Source organism: Pseudomyrmex gracilis, unplaced genomic scaffold (assembly GCF_002006095.1).
Source record: "Pseudomyrmex gracilis isolate BER0280 unplaced genomic scaffold, ASM200609v1 scaffold_289, whole genome shotgun sequence".
NCBI lineage: Eukaryota > Metazoa > Arthropoda > Insecta > Hymenoptera > Formicidae > Pseudomyrmex > Pseudomyrmex gracilis.
The window spans coordinates 1-19,842 of record NW_018020873.1 but is presented as its reverse complement, the minus strand read 5'-3'; the positions used below and the strand labels follow the sequence as shown (position 1 = coordinate 19,842).

The 19,842-nt window shown below is 40.1% G+C and overlaps 2 protein-coding genes across 3 annotated transcripts; one reads left to right on the top strand and one right to left on the bottom strand.

Annotated features, from left to right (window-relative positions):
- The first annotated feature begins 322 nt into the window (after nucleotides 1-322).
- On the top strand, nucleotides 323-15,030 carry LOC109859788 (3-phosphoinositide-dependent protein kinase 1). The gene is made up of 4 exons (XM_020438345.1): nucleotides 323-771; nucleotides 9,853-10,098; nucleotides 10,210-11,604; nucleotides 11,733-15,030. Exons 2-4 carry the CDS (start codon nucleotides 9,922-9,924, stop codon nucleotides 11,844-11,846), a joined length of 1,686 nt encoding a protein of 561 aa, XP_020293934.1. The 5' UTR covers nucleotides 323-771; nucleotides 9,853-9,921; the 3' UTR covers nucleotides 11,847-15,030.
- Nucleotides 14,698-16,661, bottom strand: LOC109859789 (aprataxin). Of its 2 annotated transcripts, none has more exons than XM_020438348.1 (4): nucleotides 16,575-16,661; nucleotides 16,054-16,390; nucleotides 15,797-15,930; nucleotides 14,698-15,732 (listed from the first exon to the last, which is right to left on the bottom strand). In XM_020438348.1, the coding sequence occupies exons 2-4, from the start codon at nucleotides 16,335-16,337 to the stop codon at nucleotides 15,572-15,574; spliced, it is 579 nt and encodes a 192-aa protein (XP_020293937.1). In that variant the 5' UTR covers nucleotides 16,338-16,390; nucleotides 16,575-16,661; the 3' UTR covers nucleotides 14,698-15,571. The 2 variants fall into 2 exon arrangements, with proteins under 2 accessions (XP_020293937.1, XP_020293936.1); XM_020438347.1 differs by having other exon boundaries at nucleotides 16,510-16,637.
- Between the last annotated feature and the right edge of the window lie 3,181 nt (nucleotides 16,662-19,842).

Genomic DNA, 19,842 nt, shown 5'->3' with positions numbered 1-19,842 from the left:
TCTCGAGAAACTGCTTTTCTCTCGGTGCTTTCGTTGCAATTTTCGCACTTGACCGCAGGGGTAAGCGTGGTGGTTTACGATCCGGCGGTAAGATCAGCGGCGACGGCGGCGGAGTGGCGGCGCACTGCGTCGGACGTGGACAAACATAGAGGGGATAGCGCGCGTCACCCCTCTCATGTGTGCCCCCACCATCTCTCCCGGATGCGGACCCGTAGCACAGTGGTGGGATCGGAGCTCGAAGTCGGGTGGGGCGGCGGAGAAGTTTGCCGCCAACTCTGGTTACAACGTAGTGGGGAGAAAGCGCGGGTTAGCAGCCGGGATACGCCAACCGTTGGATTCAGTAAGCGAACGGCTCTCGACAGCCACGAATGTGTTTTTCGTTCTTCGGTTCCCGCGCATGCATATATACGACAATATATATGTACTATCCGAGACTGACCCGCGAAAAACAACACTGTCGTCGTCGCGAATACGCAGTCTGTGATCATTGGCGAGCACGACGACGTGACAGCATCACCAGCAACAGTAGTCAGATCGTACAACATCAACAACCGCGACACAGATCCGCTTTTCGAATACATTATCCGTCTATATTGCATCTATTCCCGCGATCAAAAAAAGTTCTATCCGTTTCTTTACTCCCATCATTTCGGTTTCGGTCATTTCTCTTCGTTCCCGCAACTGTGGCTTTAATCAATCAAACTGGATTCCAACAAGCAGTGCGTGTCGCGATTACATCGCGGCTACCGGAGGCTTAAGAAATTATTCAAGGTAAGGCACTTGAGCTTCTTCGGCCAGCCTTTTATGTCTCATAAATCACTGTCTTCGATTTCCGCCCGTCAAATTTGGGGAATTGAAGGGATATGCGGTACTTCGCGCCGTCTGTATTTATTTATTGTATATCGTGGAAGAGTCTAGTCGTGTATAAATATAATATATATATATATATATATGTATACAAGTGCGAGTTCGAGTGTTTTCGAGTGACGAGCGTGGTGTGCTGTGATCATAACCATAATTGCGCGATATATCGCTTGCTACGATACACTCTCAGGATACATACTTACAAATCTATTATCATGTTATAAACAAGAATAAGGCAAGTAACAATCGAGATGCTCTCTCCCTCTTTCCCTCTCTCTCTGTTTCTTTGATTTGCTGCGATATACAGGAACATACGCAATAGAGCTGTCAACGATGACAAGGCTGTTAACATAATAGCAACGTTAGCGCGCTGTGAGTGAAGATTAGAGTTTTCATTTCCTGCTCTCCGCAAGGTTGGCGGGAAAATTCGTGATGTCTTACAAACGTGATGAATATATCAGTATTTAAAATCGCTTCGCGAGTGACGTCGCGTAAAATTAAAGTAGTTGCGTCACGAAATCGATTTACGTAAACTATTCGTCGCGAATACTTATTTATATTGGAAAAGCCATTTATATTCGACTAGGAATATTATACGCACATGCGATTGCGTCGAAATGTCAATGAACAAATAAGTACATCAGTCGTCTGTTGTTTACGCGCGAATTATCACAGGCTCGCGAGAAATATCCGTGGAAGAGCAAACTTCGCCTCGATTTTGGAACGAAGGGGAACGGTTGATGAAATAAATAACGGGGGACAGAAAAGGAAGCGAGAAAGATAGATAGAGAGGAGGAGGTTAACACACACACTGCCTCGCGGCATGAATAATTTACACTCGCTCGAATTTAAATAAATTCGCCAGCCGCTGCCGCCATCGTCGGTTCAAAAACCGTAAGCGCGTAATCTCGACTCGAAAGTTGTTTACAGTCGCGCATTTTGCGCGCAGTTAATTTTAAAACGAACTCACAAACAAATTCGCCGGATACCGTAGCGTATCTCTTGTCCCTCCTTTCTACTTTCTCTTCTCTCTCTCTCTCGCTCTCTCTCTCTCTCTCTCTCTCTGTCTCTCTCTCTCTCTCCCTCTCTCTCTCTCTCTCTCTCTCTGTCTCTCTCTCTCTCCCTCTCTCTCTCTCTCTCTTTGTTGTTATCTTAATCGGATTATTTATATTATTCCTCAAAATTACTTAGAAATCCCGTCAATTAAATCTTCCATGCAGGCGTTCGTAAACAACTTAAGTGACGTAAGCTAAGAATAACACGACATTTTATAGCAAACAGCGAGCGACACAACAGGAAAACAATGTATGACTCGCGATACTCCGCGGATCAGAAAAAATTACACGACATCCGAGAAGAGATCATTACTTTATTTTGCAACAACGGTTATTGACGACAGCTAACTACCAATATTGCAAATGTTCTGTCGAATCGAAATTCAGATACCATTGCGCTAAATTTAGACTCTTCCTATTTTCGGCTGACCTGACTGAATTTCGATAATGAGAGCATTGTGAACTAAATTTGTTTGGCGCGCGTAACATCCTTTATCGCGGCGCGCGGATATAAATAACAAAAAAGAAGGAAAAGACCAAAAGATTATTGAAAACGTGTCATAAGGTCGTCGGCGGTGACACGTGAAGTGCGAATGATCGAGCGCGATTCCGTCGTTTCGAAGAATGTCGTTGTATAAGCGTATGTCAAACGAATGATGATGTTCCCGACTTGATGACTGAAAAACATGTTTGTTCTCTGGCTAGTTGTTTATACGATAAATAATCACGCAAAAACAGAAGCTTTTAAAAGTCTCCAAAGCGACATCAGAAGATCTTCGGGATGCGTTATTTCGCGCAAACGTTACGAAAAAAAACAAAAGAAGACAAAAGCAGTAAAAAGAGATTTCAGTTATTTTTCTGAGTTTTCCGTTGGGTGTATTCCTCTGACGCGATCACAAACAATGAGAGCGTCTAGAATGTTATAATAAATAATACTCTCATTAATGTATCATAACGCACATATCAACACGAGAGAATGATCATCTGTACGTTGAGCGAAATGTACCCACTCTGAAGTAAAGTTTGTGTGTACGTGGTGCATAATTCCCAACTTTTCCTCGGTTATGATGCAAGTAACGCGGAACACTCTCGGAACAGCCTTCACCTCGAGATTTGCATGCGAACGGAAAAACAGCTCAGTATAATTGCGCAACTATAAGACGATGCTCGAGAGTGTTGTTATTTAATCATTATTTATTTTTCGCTATCTCTCTGTTATTTTTTTTCTTATATAAAATATTTTAAAAATGTAATAAAGTGCGCTACTAAATTAGCAATTAGAAATGAAATATAAATATATATATATATATATATATATGCTTGTAAGGATTTATTCTTTCATAGCATGTCGCAGTTCCGTTAATACGTAAATATCTTATTTAGTCTATGTATGTATACATGTGTTGCACGTTTGATGGCAATAACGGTAATATCACAAGCAATAGAAACGTTATTGCCGCGTGCGTTTTTTTTAATTTTTTTTTTATTTTTTACTTCCATACGAAAAAAACATCTCTGACGCTATCTGTATTTTCTCAACTTTGAAACAGAAAGATATCTTCGGACGACCATTACGCGTCGTCTGTTCTCGAGACAGATCGCAACAAAGTCGAAATATATTATTGCAGATCGACTGTTGCTCTGTCAAAATCTCTTTGCTTCCGAAATCGAATGCATGCATGGATACATACATACACACACACACACACACACACACACACACACACACACACACACACACACACATAGTGCTTTTGTTGGAGAGGAACTTTGTGATATATTCTAATATCCAATTTCACGCTTTATCACACTTGGTTTTATAGAATTTCGTAACAATTTGTAACGACGTCGTAGATGCAGAAAATGAATTAGAAAATAATTTTACGTTAATCAGCAGAGCGATTGATAAACACGATCGATACAAACATCTCCCACACACAATGTTGCAACGTTATCGCATTCCTTCCATGAACGCCGATATTACTGATTTGTATTTTGACTTGTCATTCACTTTTATCTGATATCTAACAAGTGTATTATATCATATTATTTCACGCTGTCATACGCTGCACCACGTACTTTGCACTTTTCTTTTTTTCTTTTTTTTTTCTTTACTCACTTGGGAAAACTTCACTTACTTATCACGATCTAGCAAATAGTTTCTCCCGTTTTCTTTTTTACTTGTAATCAATGAACCTTAATTAGCGAGAGAGATTGATTCAACATATACTCTATCTCCGATTAGAATTTTTTCTATAGGTATTTATTTTCTGTAGATCCCCGTATCTTCTCATTCTGTGTTTTCCAAAAGAAGGCTTATGTTCTGTCAGGAAAACGTCGCGCCGAGCAACCGTATTCAATTCCGTTTTCCTCTCAGTCTTTCTTCGTCGAACGAACGCTTTTACCTCCGACATTGGCGGCGCGTGATCCAATTTAGCCGCGCTCGCTCGCGACACGTTCCTCAGCGTCTGCGAATGCAAAACATCTCATTCACGGGCAAAAGTGCCAGTCGCCTGCACCAATAGGCGTAGTCCCTTACCTGCGAGAGCGGCAAAAACGAGAGTAGCGACGTTTGCGCGCACGAAAAAGAGAAACGCAAGAAAAAGGAAGGAGGCAGACAACAACGGCAGCGGCGATGGTTAAAGAGAGAACGTCACACTCTCCTTCGTTTTCCTTCGTCTCCCTTCGTCTTCCGCCCGCACGCCGCGTCTCGCGGTGAAAAAGGGAAAGGGAGACGAGGAGGTAGGAAGGGTAAAACCGCGCGCACCGAGCGCCATAAAACGGAGAAAGAGAAAAAGCACAAGAGAGAGAGAGAGAGAGAGAGAGAGAGAGAGAGAGAGACGGTGACGGAGAGAAGACGGGAGAACGCGCGCGGAACTAAAATTAGAATGTCCGTTGGAATGCCGCGCTGGATGCTAGAGTGGTAGTGTGTACGGGATGATTCAGCGTGCGAGAAAGAGAGAGGGAGATACGAGAGACGAGAGCAGATATGCGGATAGTTTATTTCGTCCTGGGATGAGGAGGAGGCCCCTAAGGACGCGTGGCGGATATGCGCCGCGGAAAACGAGCGCATACTCGCATGATATTCCAGCAGAAAAACGCTCGATCTTCGAGATGTTGCTGAGGTCTTTGCTGCTCCTCTTTTCTTTTCAACGTTGCTCCTTTTTCGCGAACCGTTTATACTCTCGTCGGCCGGAAATAGATTCGCGTATAGACGCGTTCTGAGAATAGTTTTCAATCTTTCCATCGCGAGATTTTCGCGAAGAGGATATAGTAGTACACATGTGATTCAAACCGTACTATTGTCAAATAGAACATTATTTTTTTGTCATCAGTATCTTTGACTACGTTCGTACAGAACTTTGGTCAATGACACCAAAGAAAATCCACAGATTGTAACTTAAAAGATAACTTTTTAGAAATTTTTTTTTTTTTTTTTTTTTTTTTTTTTTTTTTTTTTAAGCATTATCTTGGGTTTCTCTCTCAAGGTTCGAGTCTTCCGCTGACGGTTATCGTGAATGTGTTCTATAAATAGCGGTTACCGAATTTTGTGGGACCGTGAGGTCAAGTTCTCTTTGGTGCCTTTGCTGACGACCGAAATTCAAATATCACCGATTGCTTTTCAAATACTTGAACGTAAAGCATCTTCTCCTCCTTCCCTTTTCCGCGCGGGTCGCACGCTATCTTCGATCTAAGCAAATTTTTCCGGGTCATTCCATGGACGGACTGTCGCTTCACTTATCGATTATTTTTACTGGGTTTTTATCTTGTGCTCCGATATCTGACGATCGAAGCGCTTCACGTTTTTGTGGATCGTCTGATATCTGATGACGATGGTTGCGCTCGTCCTCGTCGACACACAGAAGAAGACACGAGAACCAAAGAGGAATAGATAAGCAAACAAATAAACTAGCGGAGCAAGGCGAGAGTCAAGGCGAGCGCGAGCGCGCGCGCGCGCCTGTAGAGAGATATCGAGTAGGGCCGGTGATTCTCGGGCGAACGCGCTTGTTGGTGAGGTCGACGGCCTTACACGGATGGTTGACGCTGTGGGGCCCGCCTTGTAACCAACCGGCCTGGGAAGAAGAACGAGAAAAGGTAGATAAAGAGAGGAAAGAAAAGGGCCCGCCGTCATGGAGAACGCGCCGCGCTTTTGCCCTCCGCGAAGACGATAGCCGTACCCCCCGGCTCGGCGATCAGTTCACTTCTCTATCCTCTTCGGACTCAATAGTTTGATACTCGTTATTCCTTTCGATATCGTAAAGAAATACTGAAATATTTTTAGAGTATAGAATGGTTCCTAAGTGTGTCTTCGTTCTTGAAGATAGTTTAGATAAGCGCGTTCTTTGATCACAATTTTGAGATTTTTCATTTCTTTCGTGGTATCGATAACTCTTATCGTCTTTAGCTCTCCATTGAGCAAATCGCGAGTACGTTCCCGAATGTACTAACGCTTTTCCGTCGACCTCGGTTTCTTTTCTTCTTCTCCTTTCGTAAAAGAGTGATCGATGGACGAAGCCGACAACGACGACGACGACGACGACGACGATGATGTCGGCGGCGACGGCGACGGCGACAAGAAGGGGTGGCACAAAATTGGAGCGTTGCGTATTTATCGCTTCTATCTTGCCGATATTTACCATACATACGGCTTTTCGCTGCTAGTCTGTTTTATCGTTCACCCGTTTCATTTCCCTCGAGTTCTCCCTTTCTCTCACATCGTTATAATATGTGTGTAACACGCGACCGAATATTTTTTTATTGTATTTCTTTTTTGCACACATCGCTAATTCTGTCCTCTTTTACGCTCCGCGATTTATTTATCTCTTGACATTTCTCCTGTGTTTTCTTCTCCCGTGTTTTTTTCATTATTTACTTTATCTCTAATATCTTTAAGAGATGTTAACGCCGAGCAGAGATTTATTTTTTATTTTCAATTTATTTTTAAATACTAATTTTGAACATTTTTCACGTAAAAGAGAATTAAGTAATATTCTGGCTTTTGTAAAAATTGTAACTGTGCGTATTCTGTCCAATCATCACCAATATTCAAACATTTGTATTGATCGAGATTGCCGCGTACAAGAACAACAATTTCAGGTCGATATGTATTTATAAACGAATCTTGTAGTTAAGATCGTCTTAATTTTATCTTCAGTTGCTCTATAGCCTGTACAAATGGTTGTATAGCACCGTAAAATATATGAAGAATTTAAGATATTCTTAAATATAAGCTCGGAATATGATTATCGGTCTGAGTATTGTTTTGTTGTTATTAGTTATTTGTTTTGTTAAAATATATAATTGCTTATCTATTTAAAAAGTACTCGGGTATTTGAGAATTTAAATTTTTTTTTTTTTTTTTCTTCTCGCAAAGTTCCACGCCGGGATATAATACGATATTTGTTGTTGGTCATCGTCGCCTCTTGTGTTAAGTTTTCAACAAACACGGATTGCTCAATTGTGACCGGGAAATCATAAAATCTGCCGAATGAAGTAATAAAACTTAATTCGCCTGCACGCCACAATCGTATTTTTTTCGTGATATATTTGTCATCTACCAGCCGAGGTTTTACGATATTTTTTTGTTGAGAGAGTTTTATGGTTTATTTTTATTGACGACTTTATCTCGCGCCGAAAATTACGACGAGCTTGTGTAAAATAAGAAGAACCTACTAACCGCTCTTGCGTTTATCGTCGCCGATGATATTTTGTGCATTCTCACAAAAATAATACGCCGCTCGCGCGATAATCGCTCGGCCTGGAAAAAACAGTTGCGAAAACATTGCTGTGTGTCGAGATTAACTCTCTTGTTGATCACTTTGTCTCGTTATATCACTTCGTTACTATTAATATTATTTTTGTTGTTGTTGACTCTGTCGCAACTTGAAGAGAAGATTTGCAACAGTATTTCTTCTTGTCGAACAGCTGTCGCAAATAATCGTAAACCTAAATTCAATAAATCGCGCATAACATACGCCAGCCGTGTACACGCAGTTTCGCGTCATCCATCATGCCATAATTTCCAGTAGAGTAACCGTAATTATGCCGTCATTATTTGACCCTGATAACATATATCCTTGAAGATTAATGATATAGATAAATATATGGAAAAGTTTACGACGTTCTCTCTCTCTCTCTCTCTCTCTCTCTAAGCTTTTATTCTTATTATACGACAAGTATAAATGACGATGGAAATCAATCAATGAAATTTTTTCTTTAAGTCGAGATACAAGTTTTCAAACAGTTTAAAAGATTTTAACATAAAAATTTCATGCGTTCTGAATTATCGAAGAAACTGCCGTTTAAATTTGAATCTGAGCTTTCAGGACGTGCGAATATTAAATTTTATGTATTTTTTAATATCTTGTTCACGGAGGGGAAGATGGAAAAGCAAGTAGATACGATGAAAAATTGCATACTTTTTGTTGATTTACGAAAGCGGAGAAGACTTGTTACGATCTTCGTACAGGAAGCTCGTGTCTTTTTTTTCTAGACGGAAATGCAATAATGACTGTAGGAAGAACAAAGTTCGATCGATTTTCGAGCCGGAAATGAAGAACGATTAGAAGCGCACGAATGGGACTTTATCTAGCAAGAATTCGCGATCGTGATGCTCCTTCGAAACGGAAATCTTCGACACTTTCTCGGCCGGGTTAAGCGGTTCGGTCTCGCCCCTTGATCATTGAATTTTCACATAGCTTTCTAAATGCGATAGTATTTAATCATGATCACTCTAGCCTTCTGCAAGTGGTGAGCAGGTACCAAATGGAACATCTGTCGCTCAACCTGCATGGCGTTATAATGTCTTTTACGCTCCAGTAACGATCCCTTGGTAACTTTTTTTTTTGCAACGAGATGCAGAACTGGAGTTTGCGTGAAAGAGCGCTTAGTCGTTTAGCACGGTAAAAAATCATATTTTTTAACGGATTACGCATTACATCTCGAGAACGAGGTTGCTAGAACAATAATCTCTTACGTGGTAACAAGGGAAAAACGTTTGTGCTCATCGTTCTTAGTCTTTTCGATTTCGCATCGCAACCTCTTGTTAACGGAAATGAAATCGAATTCCTCTCATTTTTTTAGAGAATCTCTGAATTCTCATTATTAAGGCCCTTCGTATACGAAGAAATTTAAACGATTTGTTTGACCGTTGATCAGAATACTTTTCCATATATGTAGTTTGGCAAAATGCAAAACTAACACACAAAATAATCAGTTTATAAAAGCGCGATTATAGTCTTGTAAACTTTGGACTTTGACCACTTGAAGCCTTGATCTTTTCTGGCGGCGCGTGGGCCGCGTGTGCCCGCGTGAATGACGCGTTTCTGCCAACTGCAAACGATCGACGACCGTCTCTGTCTTCCGTCGTCATCGTCCGACTCGCGCAGCGTGACCACGTGCCGGTCGTGGTGACGTCACGCTTCCGGTACGTGATTTCCTGGTACCGGACGACCGTTGGCGGATGAGAGGAGTTAAAGTGCCGGACACGGGAGGTTTGGTGCTCACTACCTCCTCTGCGCGTGAGCGTCTCCGGAGCGGAAAGGATAATGACAGTACTGGCGTTGTTGCAAAACGAGTCCGCGAAAAGGGACAGATCGTCTGAACGTTGCGAATTTTGCTGATTTATCGGATAAAGATTACTTTTTTGTTTTATTCAGTGAAACGATATTAAAACGGAGAATTGTTTGAATCTACCTCAATTTTTTTTATACGAATATCGCGGCGTATCGAAAGTTGCTCAATGGAAGTTGCTTTCCGCTCTCGCTGACCTTTCACTCTCCACACGAGTTATCGAGTTTGCAACTTGTTATCGTATAATGTTTAGTGTAAAGTTACAAGTCGATAAGGTTGTAGAGAGTAAAGCGCGCGTGAGACTGGAGTCATACGATCACGGACAGTGCGCCTGATGAGCCATGCATCTTGTTGGTTGCAGCGTGTGGCGAACCAGGCGCTTACCGTTTCGCCACAGCCGGCAGTAACGGTGGAGGGGCCGGTGTCCAAAATGTCTCCACCGACGAATGACGTGACCAACGGTGTGGTAGCGCCACCTAATACCTTGGCGCCCCGGGTTCCACCGACCACGAATCCGTCTCTCACTACCATCAACCCACCGACGCACAAGCGTACTCCAAAGGACTTTATCTTCGGCAAGGTGATCGGCGAAGGAAGTTTTTCTACCGTAAGTTTTAGTCTGTTTATTATTTGAGACAAAAGTATATAGCTAATATTATATATAAATAAAAAATAAATGACACAATAACTATCAAATCTCCAATGCGATTGTCGACAGGTTTATCTTGCCAAGGATATCCATACCAGCAAAGAGTACGCCATCAAGGTGTGCGACAAACGTCATATAATCAAGGAGAAGAAGACCGAGTATGTGAAACGCGAGAAGGAAGTGCTGAACATGCTCGCAAGCGCCAAGCATTCGTTTGTGCGTTTGTTTTGCACTTTCCAGGACATGGAGAGACTTTACTTTGTCCTTTCGTACGCTAAAAACGGCGAGCTCCTGCCCTACATCACCAAAGTGGGCTCCTTTGACATCGAATGCACCAAATTTTACTCGGCCGAGATCCTGCGTGGTCTCGAGTACCTGCACGGGCTCGGTATTATACATCGGGATCTCAAGCCGGAAAACATTTTACTAGACGAGAAGATGCATGTGCTTATCACCGACTTCGGCAGCGCCAAGATCCTCAAGGACGATCCGGAGACGGTGCGAACAACGCCCGTTCCCGACGCAGACGCGCAAGAGGAACAATACTGCAGGGAACGCAAAGGTTCTTTCGTCGGTACCGCTCAGTACGTGTCACCGGAGCTACTGATCGAAAAGACGGCTAGCAGGGCGTCCGATCTTTGGGCCCTAGGCTGTATAGTTTATCAGATGGTCGCCGGTTTACCGCCCTTCCGCTCCCGGAGCGAGTACATGATATTCCAGAAGATCCTGAAACTCGAATATGAGATACCGGACGGTTTTTGCGAGTCGGCTAAGTCGCTCGTCAGTCAGCTTCTTGTGTTGGATCCGACGAAGCGGCTGGGCGCTCTAGACGAGCATGGCGCCGGTTATCCCAGCATACGGGCGCATCCCTTCTTCAAGGGCGTTGATTTCGAAACCCTCCACGAGCAAACACCGCCGCCAATCTATCCTTATCTGCCCGGCACGTCAGAGCATGAGGAGCTGAGATCGCAGTATAGAGTACCTGACAATCTTGAGCCCGGTCTTGATGACAAACAGCTCACCAGGCTCCTCGGACTGGGCATCGGCGAAGACACCGATGACGACGACGAAGTTACCACTACCGGCACGGAACAGCGCGTTGCTACCAAACCCGTCAGCAAGACCACTGTGACCGCGGAGAAGCCGATGAGACGGCGAATCAACAACAACGCCGAAGGCGGCGCCACCGTCGCCGACTTGGCACCGGAGCAGATTAGAGCGCGGCTGGAGAAGCAACGCACCACGAATCAGTGGCACATTTTCGTCGAAGACAATCTGATACTGAAGCAGGGCTTTGTCAGCAAGAGAAAAGGTCTGTTTGCCAGGCGAAGGATGCTCCTGCTTACTACTGGACCGCATCTATATTACGTTGATCCCGTCAACATGGTGCTTAAGGGCGAGATACCTTGGAGTCCCGAGCTGAGAGTCGAGCCGAAGAATTTCAAGATCTTCTTTGTTCACACGGTAAAGATAAAAAAAGTAATTTTATATTACTTTGATAAAAAAAAATATTGAAACTATATATTTCAATATTGCATTACTATCGAAAGTTTTCCTTGTATATTTAAATTTCTATTATTTTTTTTTTACAGCCGAACAGGACATACTATCTCGAAGACTCCGAAGGATTCGCATTGGAGTGGTGTAAAGCGATCGAGGATACGCGAGTCCTCTGTTACGGCCTGCAGGAAACGACCGCCCCTTAAAACGGAACGCTCAAGAGAGAAATCACGAAAAGACACAAATCTGATGAGAAAGTGGTAAAATTCGCGAGTGGCGATCGTTAACCTATTTATTTTCCGACGAGAAAATATGGCGAATCGATTGTTCCGTCATCCCGTATAGCTCATTGTAAAAAGATAGATTAATTAGGTTTATCGCGCGCGCGCGCGCGCGCCGAAATGTGCGCTCTGTACAGTTTAGGCAGAAAGTTATTAGGCAAAAATTCCGAAACGCGATCTCCTTCGTTGCGCGAATCATCGCCGTGCGGTGTCCATTATCACTTACGTCCGCTATTTATTGTCGATCTTTTTTAGAAAGACTCGCATTATTCACATGCGAGAACCGCACGGCGGTGTTCGTGGAAAAAAAGTCATTCTAAATTAAAGGAAAAACGAAGGATTAGAGACATTTTTAGCCAAGACTTTGGCTGTGTGTATTCACAGCGTTTGCTGTCGTGTGACGTAACACGCGAGCATGAGAGCGTCTTTGCTCGCATGAGATCGAGATCGTTCTGTTAGCAAAGAAAAACAAAATTCACGCGTCCAAGTTTTTGATGTTTAAAATTCTTGTGATACGCGTAAATCCGGATCTATAACACACGACTAAATTTTCATACAAATCGGTCATAAAAAAAAAAAAAAAAAAAAAAGCGATTAAGATCGTTTGTCTAGGAAAGAACTCTCGACTAAAAGATACTTCGGTCGCGTCTCACGGCAGCTATTATAGTACTTCAAATATAATAGTAAAATTCGCACGTCACGCGCAACAGAAACGCCGGACGCAATATTTAGTTGGAATTACAAACCGCGCGCGACTCCAGCGTACGTCGCTGCGAAGTTAGACGTCAATTTAGTCGAAGTTAGCCAAAAAGAAAGAAATGAAAAATGCAATGGAAGATAGGAATCACTTGCAGCTTTAACGAAAACGCTTTACGTTGCCTGTAAAGGATTCCCGGAATCTCGCGACGTTCCGGACGATCTTTGCTCTCTTCGCAGTGTACACAGTATTTGTCATTGTCGTTCATCGTTGTTTCCCTTGTTCGTATTATCGTTCCTCTTCTAAATATTTCTGTAAATATTATAGCGCGTTTTCTACGAAGAGCAGGCCGCGTAAAACCACTTACTTTGTAATATAGTAGATACGTAAGTAGAGAAAAGATATTGTTCTTATACCATGGCGTTTTTCTCTTGTTTAATTTAATTAGATTTCTCGTCATCTAGCCCTCGCGGACTCGAGCGTGTGATCGGTGATTAGGTGAAAAATATCGAGGAAAAGAAATGGATGGTTGTAGTAATTTCCGCACATTTGTTTTCTATAGAAAGAAGAAAAAAAGGTATGACATGGGAAACGAGAAAATGATTCCGTTTCTTCTTCTTTCCGCGATAGACTTCATAAACTTCTCGTCTAAAAAAAAAAGAGAAAAAAAGAGTCTAAATAGCAATGTAGACTCGTTTGATAGCTTTAAGAGGCGCTAGCAAAATTTGTTTAGAACTTAATGTCAATTAGTTATTATCGTTGTCTACGTCTATTATAGTATGATTTATAATGTTTATAGCAAAATTAACGATTATTATTGCTCGTGTAATTGTTCCGGCAGTCAAGTATTTGGTGTAAACTAGAATGTATTTAGACAGCCTCGCGCTTTTCGTTAATTTATTACTGTCGTTACTTGCCTCGAATTATTTATTCTCGTTTTTCTCTCTTTTCATTTTTAAACAAGTATACGTGAGGACCGAAGCGTTCGTGTGTAGATAAAGATTACAAGATTACAACTAGTTATATATATTGTACTATCGCTATTACCACTGCGACTATATTTACTATTTATATTATTATCTCGCTACTACTATTAACTATTATTATATTATATTATATTGTCACCACTGCGTTGTTGCTACGTGTTACTGCGTACATATATATATATTATATATATTCTATATCACGTCAAATATTGTCGTTAGACTTAGCTGTTTTTAGATGTTTAGATGTAAATATATACGTACTGCCGATTTTGATAGGACAGAAAAATCGAGGCGCGATCCGACTTGCTTATAACTGCGACTGAGCCGTAGTTCGACCCCCATATGTATAATACTTGTAAAAAATTTACTATATATTTAAAATTAATATACATAATTATAAATACATATATAAAATATTTATGAAATGTGAATAGTAGTTAGGCAAAAATGAACTATATGAACATTTGTAGGTTAAAATCACGTTTAGGTTTAATTCTTGTTGATACTCGACACGGCTCACTCGCGATTCTGCTCTAACAAAAATCTTCACTCTCATTCTTTCTATCCTTTTCTCTCTCGCACAATGAAGACTTAAACAGGGTATTCGGAAGAACGACCGAAACAGTCGATGGTTGCGCGCGATGCGCCGTGTGAAGTTCGAAAAAATGGTGATTCGTTCTTTTACGGATCGGCATTGTTCTCGCTTGCCCAGTGGCTTTGTCAAAATGACCGCTTTTGGCGGGCCGCGTACGGTGCGTGCGGACGAAAGGCGGCGAACGAGCGGATTAACCATTTATTGTATTTTTCGGCCGGACTTCTCTTTCTTCTTTTTTCTAGTGAGAACTGACCGCGAGAGAGAGCTACCTCCTTAGTTTAAAGTCTTATTTTGGACGAATTGCGCCTCCGATTTTGCAAGCGTAATCCTTCACCGAGAAAAAAAGTACGTGTATCGCGGATACTTTGATTTATACATTGCGTGAAGTTATATTTTTTCGAACTTATAGGGATTAATACGATACATATTTATTGCACGTACAATGTTTTTTTCGGAGGAACGAGTATGCCTGCAGTCTAATCGCCGTATCTTTTACTCGTCAACACTTTTTTTTTTTTTTTTTTTTAAACGAAGTACTCGCAAATAGATCGCGCGCGCGTTGTTTCCATCGCAGCAAACTTTGCAGGTTCTACGTTTTATGCAGGCGTTGCAAACTTTTAGATGGGAACATGCACGCATTTTAGAGATGGCGCACAGATCTTCCAAAAGGGATTAATTAGTGAAAGAAAAATGTTACAAAAACTGTCTCTTTCGGGATTCCTGTCGCCCTTTAGATTGTGCGTCAAAAACAGTCATCCCCTTCTGATAGAATATCATAGTCGATTCGCGAATGTGTCTCCGTAGGACACAGCGAGACGCTACGTCCACTAAGGGACGAAATGATAAACGTAAATAGACTAGAAGAAAGGTGACGAGGAGACGAAATACTTAAAACTCGGGATCCAGATATCTCGCAAAACCGTTTACGGAATCTGCGAAAATACGCAAGCAATAACAGCAAAGGCCTTGCGAATAATATTCAGATGCCTACTGTTTCGATACAGCGCGCAGAAACGCTTCAACTATTAATTGCAGTATTACTAAATGTATACAGATTAAATATAAAACACGATACACAACACACATATGACACACAGTTTACAAACACAGACAAATTACTGTACACAAGCGTAATCCACGAGAAGACTTTGTAAATAGTTAAAATGTATTAATACTATAATAGATCAAGATCTATTAAGGATATCAAATTTATTTATAGTAAATTTTCCGAAATATCGCATAAACATGTGTTCTCAATTCACCTTGCTATCTACCTTTTATTCCATCTGTAATTAATTCGACGATGTGTTTTACAGATAAAAACATTTATTTTTTAGAAATAATAATTTACACAATTTGACAATTTTCTTGATTATTTTTTAATATGCGTTAATAAATGTCTCTTTAACTCTGGCATATTTTTTGGATACATGGAGCATTTATGACATTTCAGTTCCGTGTTCAAATAGGCTTTATATCTCTCTGAAGAAATCTTTTTTATTTCGCCTCCTTCACGCAATTGACGGCATATATCTAAAAAATGTAGTAATGTTTGTTTAGATAAAAAACATTTTGAGCAAAGGATACCGATTCAAACCTGATGACTGCAAAAAAAAACCAGTTGTAAATGAGTTCCAGTGATGCTTGGTTTTGAGACAAGGACCATTAAAATCTGTGCTTATTACATGTAAGTGCAATCTTTGCATGCTTGGTATTGCATGATAACCTATGCTGCAAAAAAACAAAAGTACAATATAATGTCAATTATGAAATCTACTTTTTTTCAGTATTATTGTTTTGCATGTATATTTGTTACTCTACAATATACCAGTCTTATTTTGACATACAACTTACATGAATTCATGTTCTGCTTGTTTTTCTGCAAGACCACAAGCTACATTGTGCATATGCATTAACAAATCATGATGTTTTCCTTTGACATGCCATATAGAGGGAATGTTATCTTTTGGTAAGATCAAATAGTGAAATTGTGCTTTTGGATACTTATCTGTGATGACAACTATTTTATCGTCTTCTGTGACTTTACTTTCGGGATCCTTCATTGTTTTAAGCAAGCCAGCTGACCAATGCTCATTCCTTACTGATGTACTCACATTTGATTCTGCTTTACGTTTCATTGTCACAATATTTTTTTTACTTCGTTGCACATTCAGTAGCAAAATTTGTATATCTAAGATAAACATAAATAATATTCCTTCTTTTTATTTTATATTTATCTCTAAAGTGAGTTTTTGCTCTAAGGCCAGTTATGATCTTTTATAAATTTGTATAAAGAACAATAAAACTGACCATATATACCATCAATAAATAATAAAAACTTGAGTCATTCGAAAAATAATTCGCAACTGACACACCTGATGGTTGACATCAGTTGATATTTTGCTACTAGGCTGCGTTCCGTTTCACGCATATGCGCGCATTTATCTATACTACACGTCACGTATAGTATAGATTAATGCGCGCATATGCGTAAAACGGGACACAGCTCTAGTCGAATACGAGATTACATTACCTAACCTAACCTAACCTAACCTATCTATGACCTATCTATGACCTAACCCTAACCTAATCTAACCCTTAGACCATAGCTATGTTCCAGAATTGCTGCCAGTGCTAAAATTGTATAATATATGTGACGTAAACTATAGATCTTTAGCGCTGGCAGTGAATTTTGGAATACAGCCCATATATATATAGACAAGGCTTCAGACAACTATCTTGAAGCAAAGATAATATTATCTACATGACGTCACATGTGGGCAAAGCAAAGGCGCGTTTATAGACGGCTTCAGATAACTGCCTTGAAGATAAGATAATATCATCTACGAGGCCGTATTTAGCCATTGCTGAAATGCCCACATGTGACGTCACGTAGATGATATTATCTTTGCTTCACCTCGACTCGTGGATTCATATCTACAGGCCGTGTCTATAAGTATATATGGTCTAAGATCTAACCTATCTATGACCTATGACCACGAAGAATAAGGAGATCGAACTCCGCGATACAACAGTGGTCTCGATTTTTACGGTTCATTGGGAGGGAATCCGCTCAAGGGAATAGGTTTTTACGGTTGGAAGCCATTTGCAAAACTGTGCATGTATACAACTAACACATGTACACGTTTAGTTATGTAACAAGATAGATTACAATCAAAACAGACCCTAAGGGCGATGTCCCATTGAGCGGAAATCTATAGCGGAACGGAATGTGCAAAACCAGCTTGACCAATCGTAACCACAGAAAAAGCGAAGGAAAGAAAACGGAATGGCTATGATTGGTCGAGCTGGTTCCGCACATTCCGTTCCGCTATATATTTCCGCTCAATGGGACATTGCCCTAAGAATGCCAGTACATGAAGCGCGGAAACGCGGAAGTCAAAAGTAACTAGACTTTACTAGATTTCTGTGTTTCCGCGCGTTCCGTTCCGTCTGTTTTGATTACCTTATATTACATGGAGCATATATTGTGCGGAAAAGCGTAACGGAAAATTACAAAATATCATATTTTAACAATATTTACTGATCAAAATGTTTGTATTTAATAGATAAACTGAAAAAATAAGCATATTAATAAAAATTGCAGTGAATTAAGAGAAATCAATTTTTTTTAATAAATACAAATATCTATTTGTCACTATATCGTTTTCCGCGTAATTGTGCTTCATGTAATATAAGGAGAAACAAACCCGCGGAACAAGAGCGTCGAAATATTGTCAACGCGATTCCTGGCTATGTGGCAGAGATTCTTTCAGAGCCATCAAACAAAACAAGAAGCCTTGTTAACGCGAATACAGTATATTCTCAAATTTTGGAGCTGATTTAAAAAAAAAGCTCTATTAAATTTTGGAGCCGAAAAAGAAAACTTACATTATTATTTTATCTGATTATTTTAAATTACTTCCTTTGATTATTGTAAAAGTGCATCATGGATCCAAACAACATGTTGATAATTATTTTGAAATATTACAATTGTATACTTATGTACTTGATACACACGGAAATACCGGATTCTGCTTTTCCGCTCAAACGTGCGGGAAGAAACAAACTCAATTCGCGGAAACGCGGAATCTAGTTACTATTTTCGCGTTCCGCGTTTCCGCGCTTTATGTACACAACGCGTCAATAAATCGCGGATGGGCGCGGGGATCGGGGGGCAAGCGGGGCGGTTGCTCGTAGCGCCAACGAGCGCCGTGCGAACTAACTAGTAGCAATCTGTTGTCCACTACTACGTCGTGTCGATAATGTAACTGCTCTTCCTTCCTATTTTCTTCTCAAAACGTAAAAGTATTGGCCATTTAACCAGCAAACATCACGTGTCAGCACGCCATAAAAGCATGCCATGTGAACAATATATTGGTACCATGGAGATAAAGGAGGGAGCATTAAGAAGGTACTGGAGCCCGGCTTGTAAACTGGACAGAGACATGTAAACCGACGTTTTTATAACCTAAATTTCTTTATTTTTTAATTTTATTTACTGCACAACATTAAAAGCGCTTCTACAGAAGCAAATAAATATACAAAACTATATAAAGCTTTTGAAAATGGGTATATAATGCTTTTTTGAACTTGTTTTTCACTCATAATGATAGTATGTGGTATCAAATACACATCATCAATATTACTTTTTGTGCATCAATTAGACAACAAAATCATATTCTGAGTGTTTCATTAGATTGTTTTGTGTCGTACGTATTGCTGTAGTTCAGTGTAAATACGTACATAAGCTTAGAAATAATTTTATATACATGAATATATGGTGAGATTATAGAAGAAAACTGTATAAGAAAAAATTTATGCTGAATTTTGACATTCCAAAAAACAACAGCAAACTCTTAGCATAAATTACTTATTTCTATAGAAGCATTTTGGATTTGATGCAGTAAATACGGCACAAAACGAAATATTAAAACGTCGATTTACAGGTCTCTATAGTCGGTATCCAGTACCCTCTTAAGGGATATTATAGGCGCGGGGAGTGAAGCCATGGTGCGGGGGGGATTTGACCTCTAAACAACCTTCAGCCATATTTATATGAGCCACTAGTGCTGCTATCTATTTGATGAGAGTGGTATTATTTTAACACATTGAGAGTAGTATTATTTGACGTTGATGCGTATTAATCTGTTAGTGACAGGAAGAAAGTGTACTTAAACCAGAAGAATTAATAAATAAAACTTGTATGATTGATCGTATGATCGATAATTATGAATTTGACACTAAAAAGTATATTAATCAAATTTCACTTGAACACGATCATCCTTATATTTCAGCATTAATTTATAATATTATTAATTTAGATCAATATTCTATAGAAGTCATAAGTTACATAGCTGGATTTATTATAAGACATTTAATTAAATACATCATGTGTGATATTTGTGTTAATGCCTTAATTGATAATAGTAAATCAAAGAAAATTATACAAATAAAAGATCGTGGAAGTTTAACATATCCTTTAGAAAGCGTGATAAAAATATGCCTTGAAACAGAAAAGATTATCAGATTTGCTATAAAAGAAAATAATATAACTTTTAGTTCAAAATATTCCGTTTTTTATATTACACAAAATGTACTTTTAACTTTAAATATGATTAATATATTTGAAGAATTGATAAC

What these genes read in the sequence shown, in the direction of transcription:
- LOC109859788 (XM_020438345.1), top strand. Translation starts at nt 9,922, where the DNA reads ATGTCTCCACCGACGAATGACGTGACCAACGGTGTGGTAGCGCCACCT. An exon ending in GCGAAGGAAGTTTTTCTACC is followed by an intron (nt 10,099 to 10,209) that starts GTAAGTTTTAGT and finishes GATTGTCGACAG; the next exon opens with GTTTATCTTGCCAAGGATAT. An exon ending in AGATCTTCTTTGTTCACACG is followed by an intron (nt 11,605 to 11,732) that starts GTAAAGATAAAA and finishes TTTTTTTTACAG; the next exon opens with CCGAACAGGACATACTATCT.
- LOC109859789 (XM_020438348.1), bottom strand. Translation starts at nt 16,337, where the DNA reads ATGAAACGTAAAGCAGAATCAAATGTGAGTACATCAGTAAGGAATGAG. An exon ending in CAAGCAGAACATGAATTCAT is followed by an intron (nt 15,931 to 16,053) that starts GTAAGTTGTATG and finishes GTTTTTTTGCAG; the next exon opens with CATAGGTTATCATGCAATAC. An exon ending in TTTTTTTTTGCAGTCATCAG is followed by an intron (nt 15,733 to 15,796) that starts GTTTGAATCGGT and finishes TACATTTTTTAG; the next exon opens with ATATATGCCGTCAATTGCGT.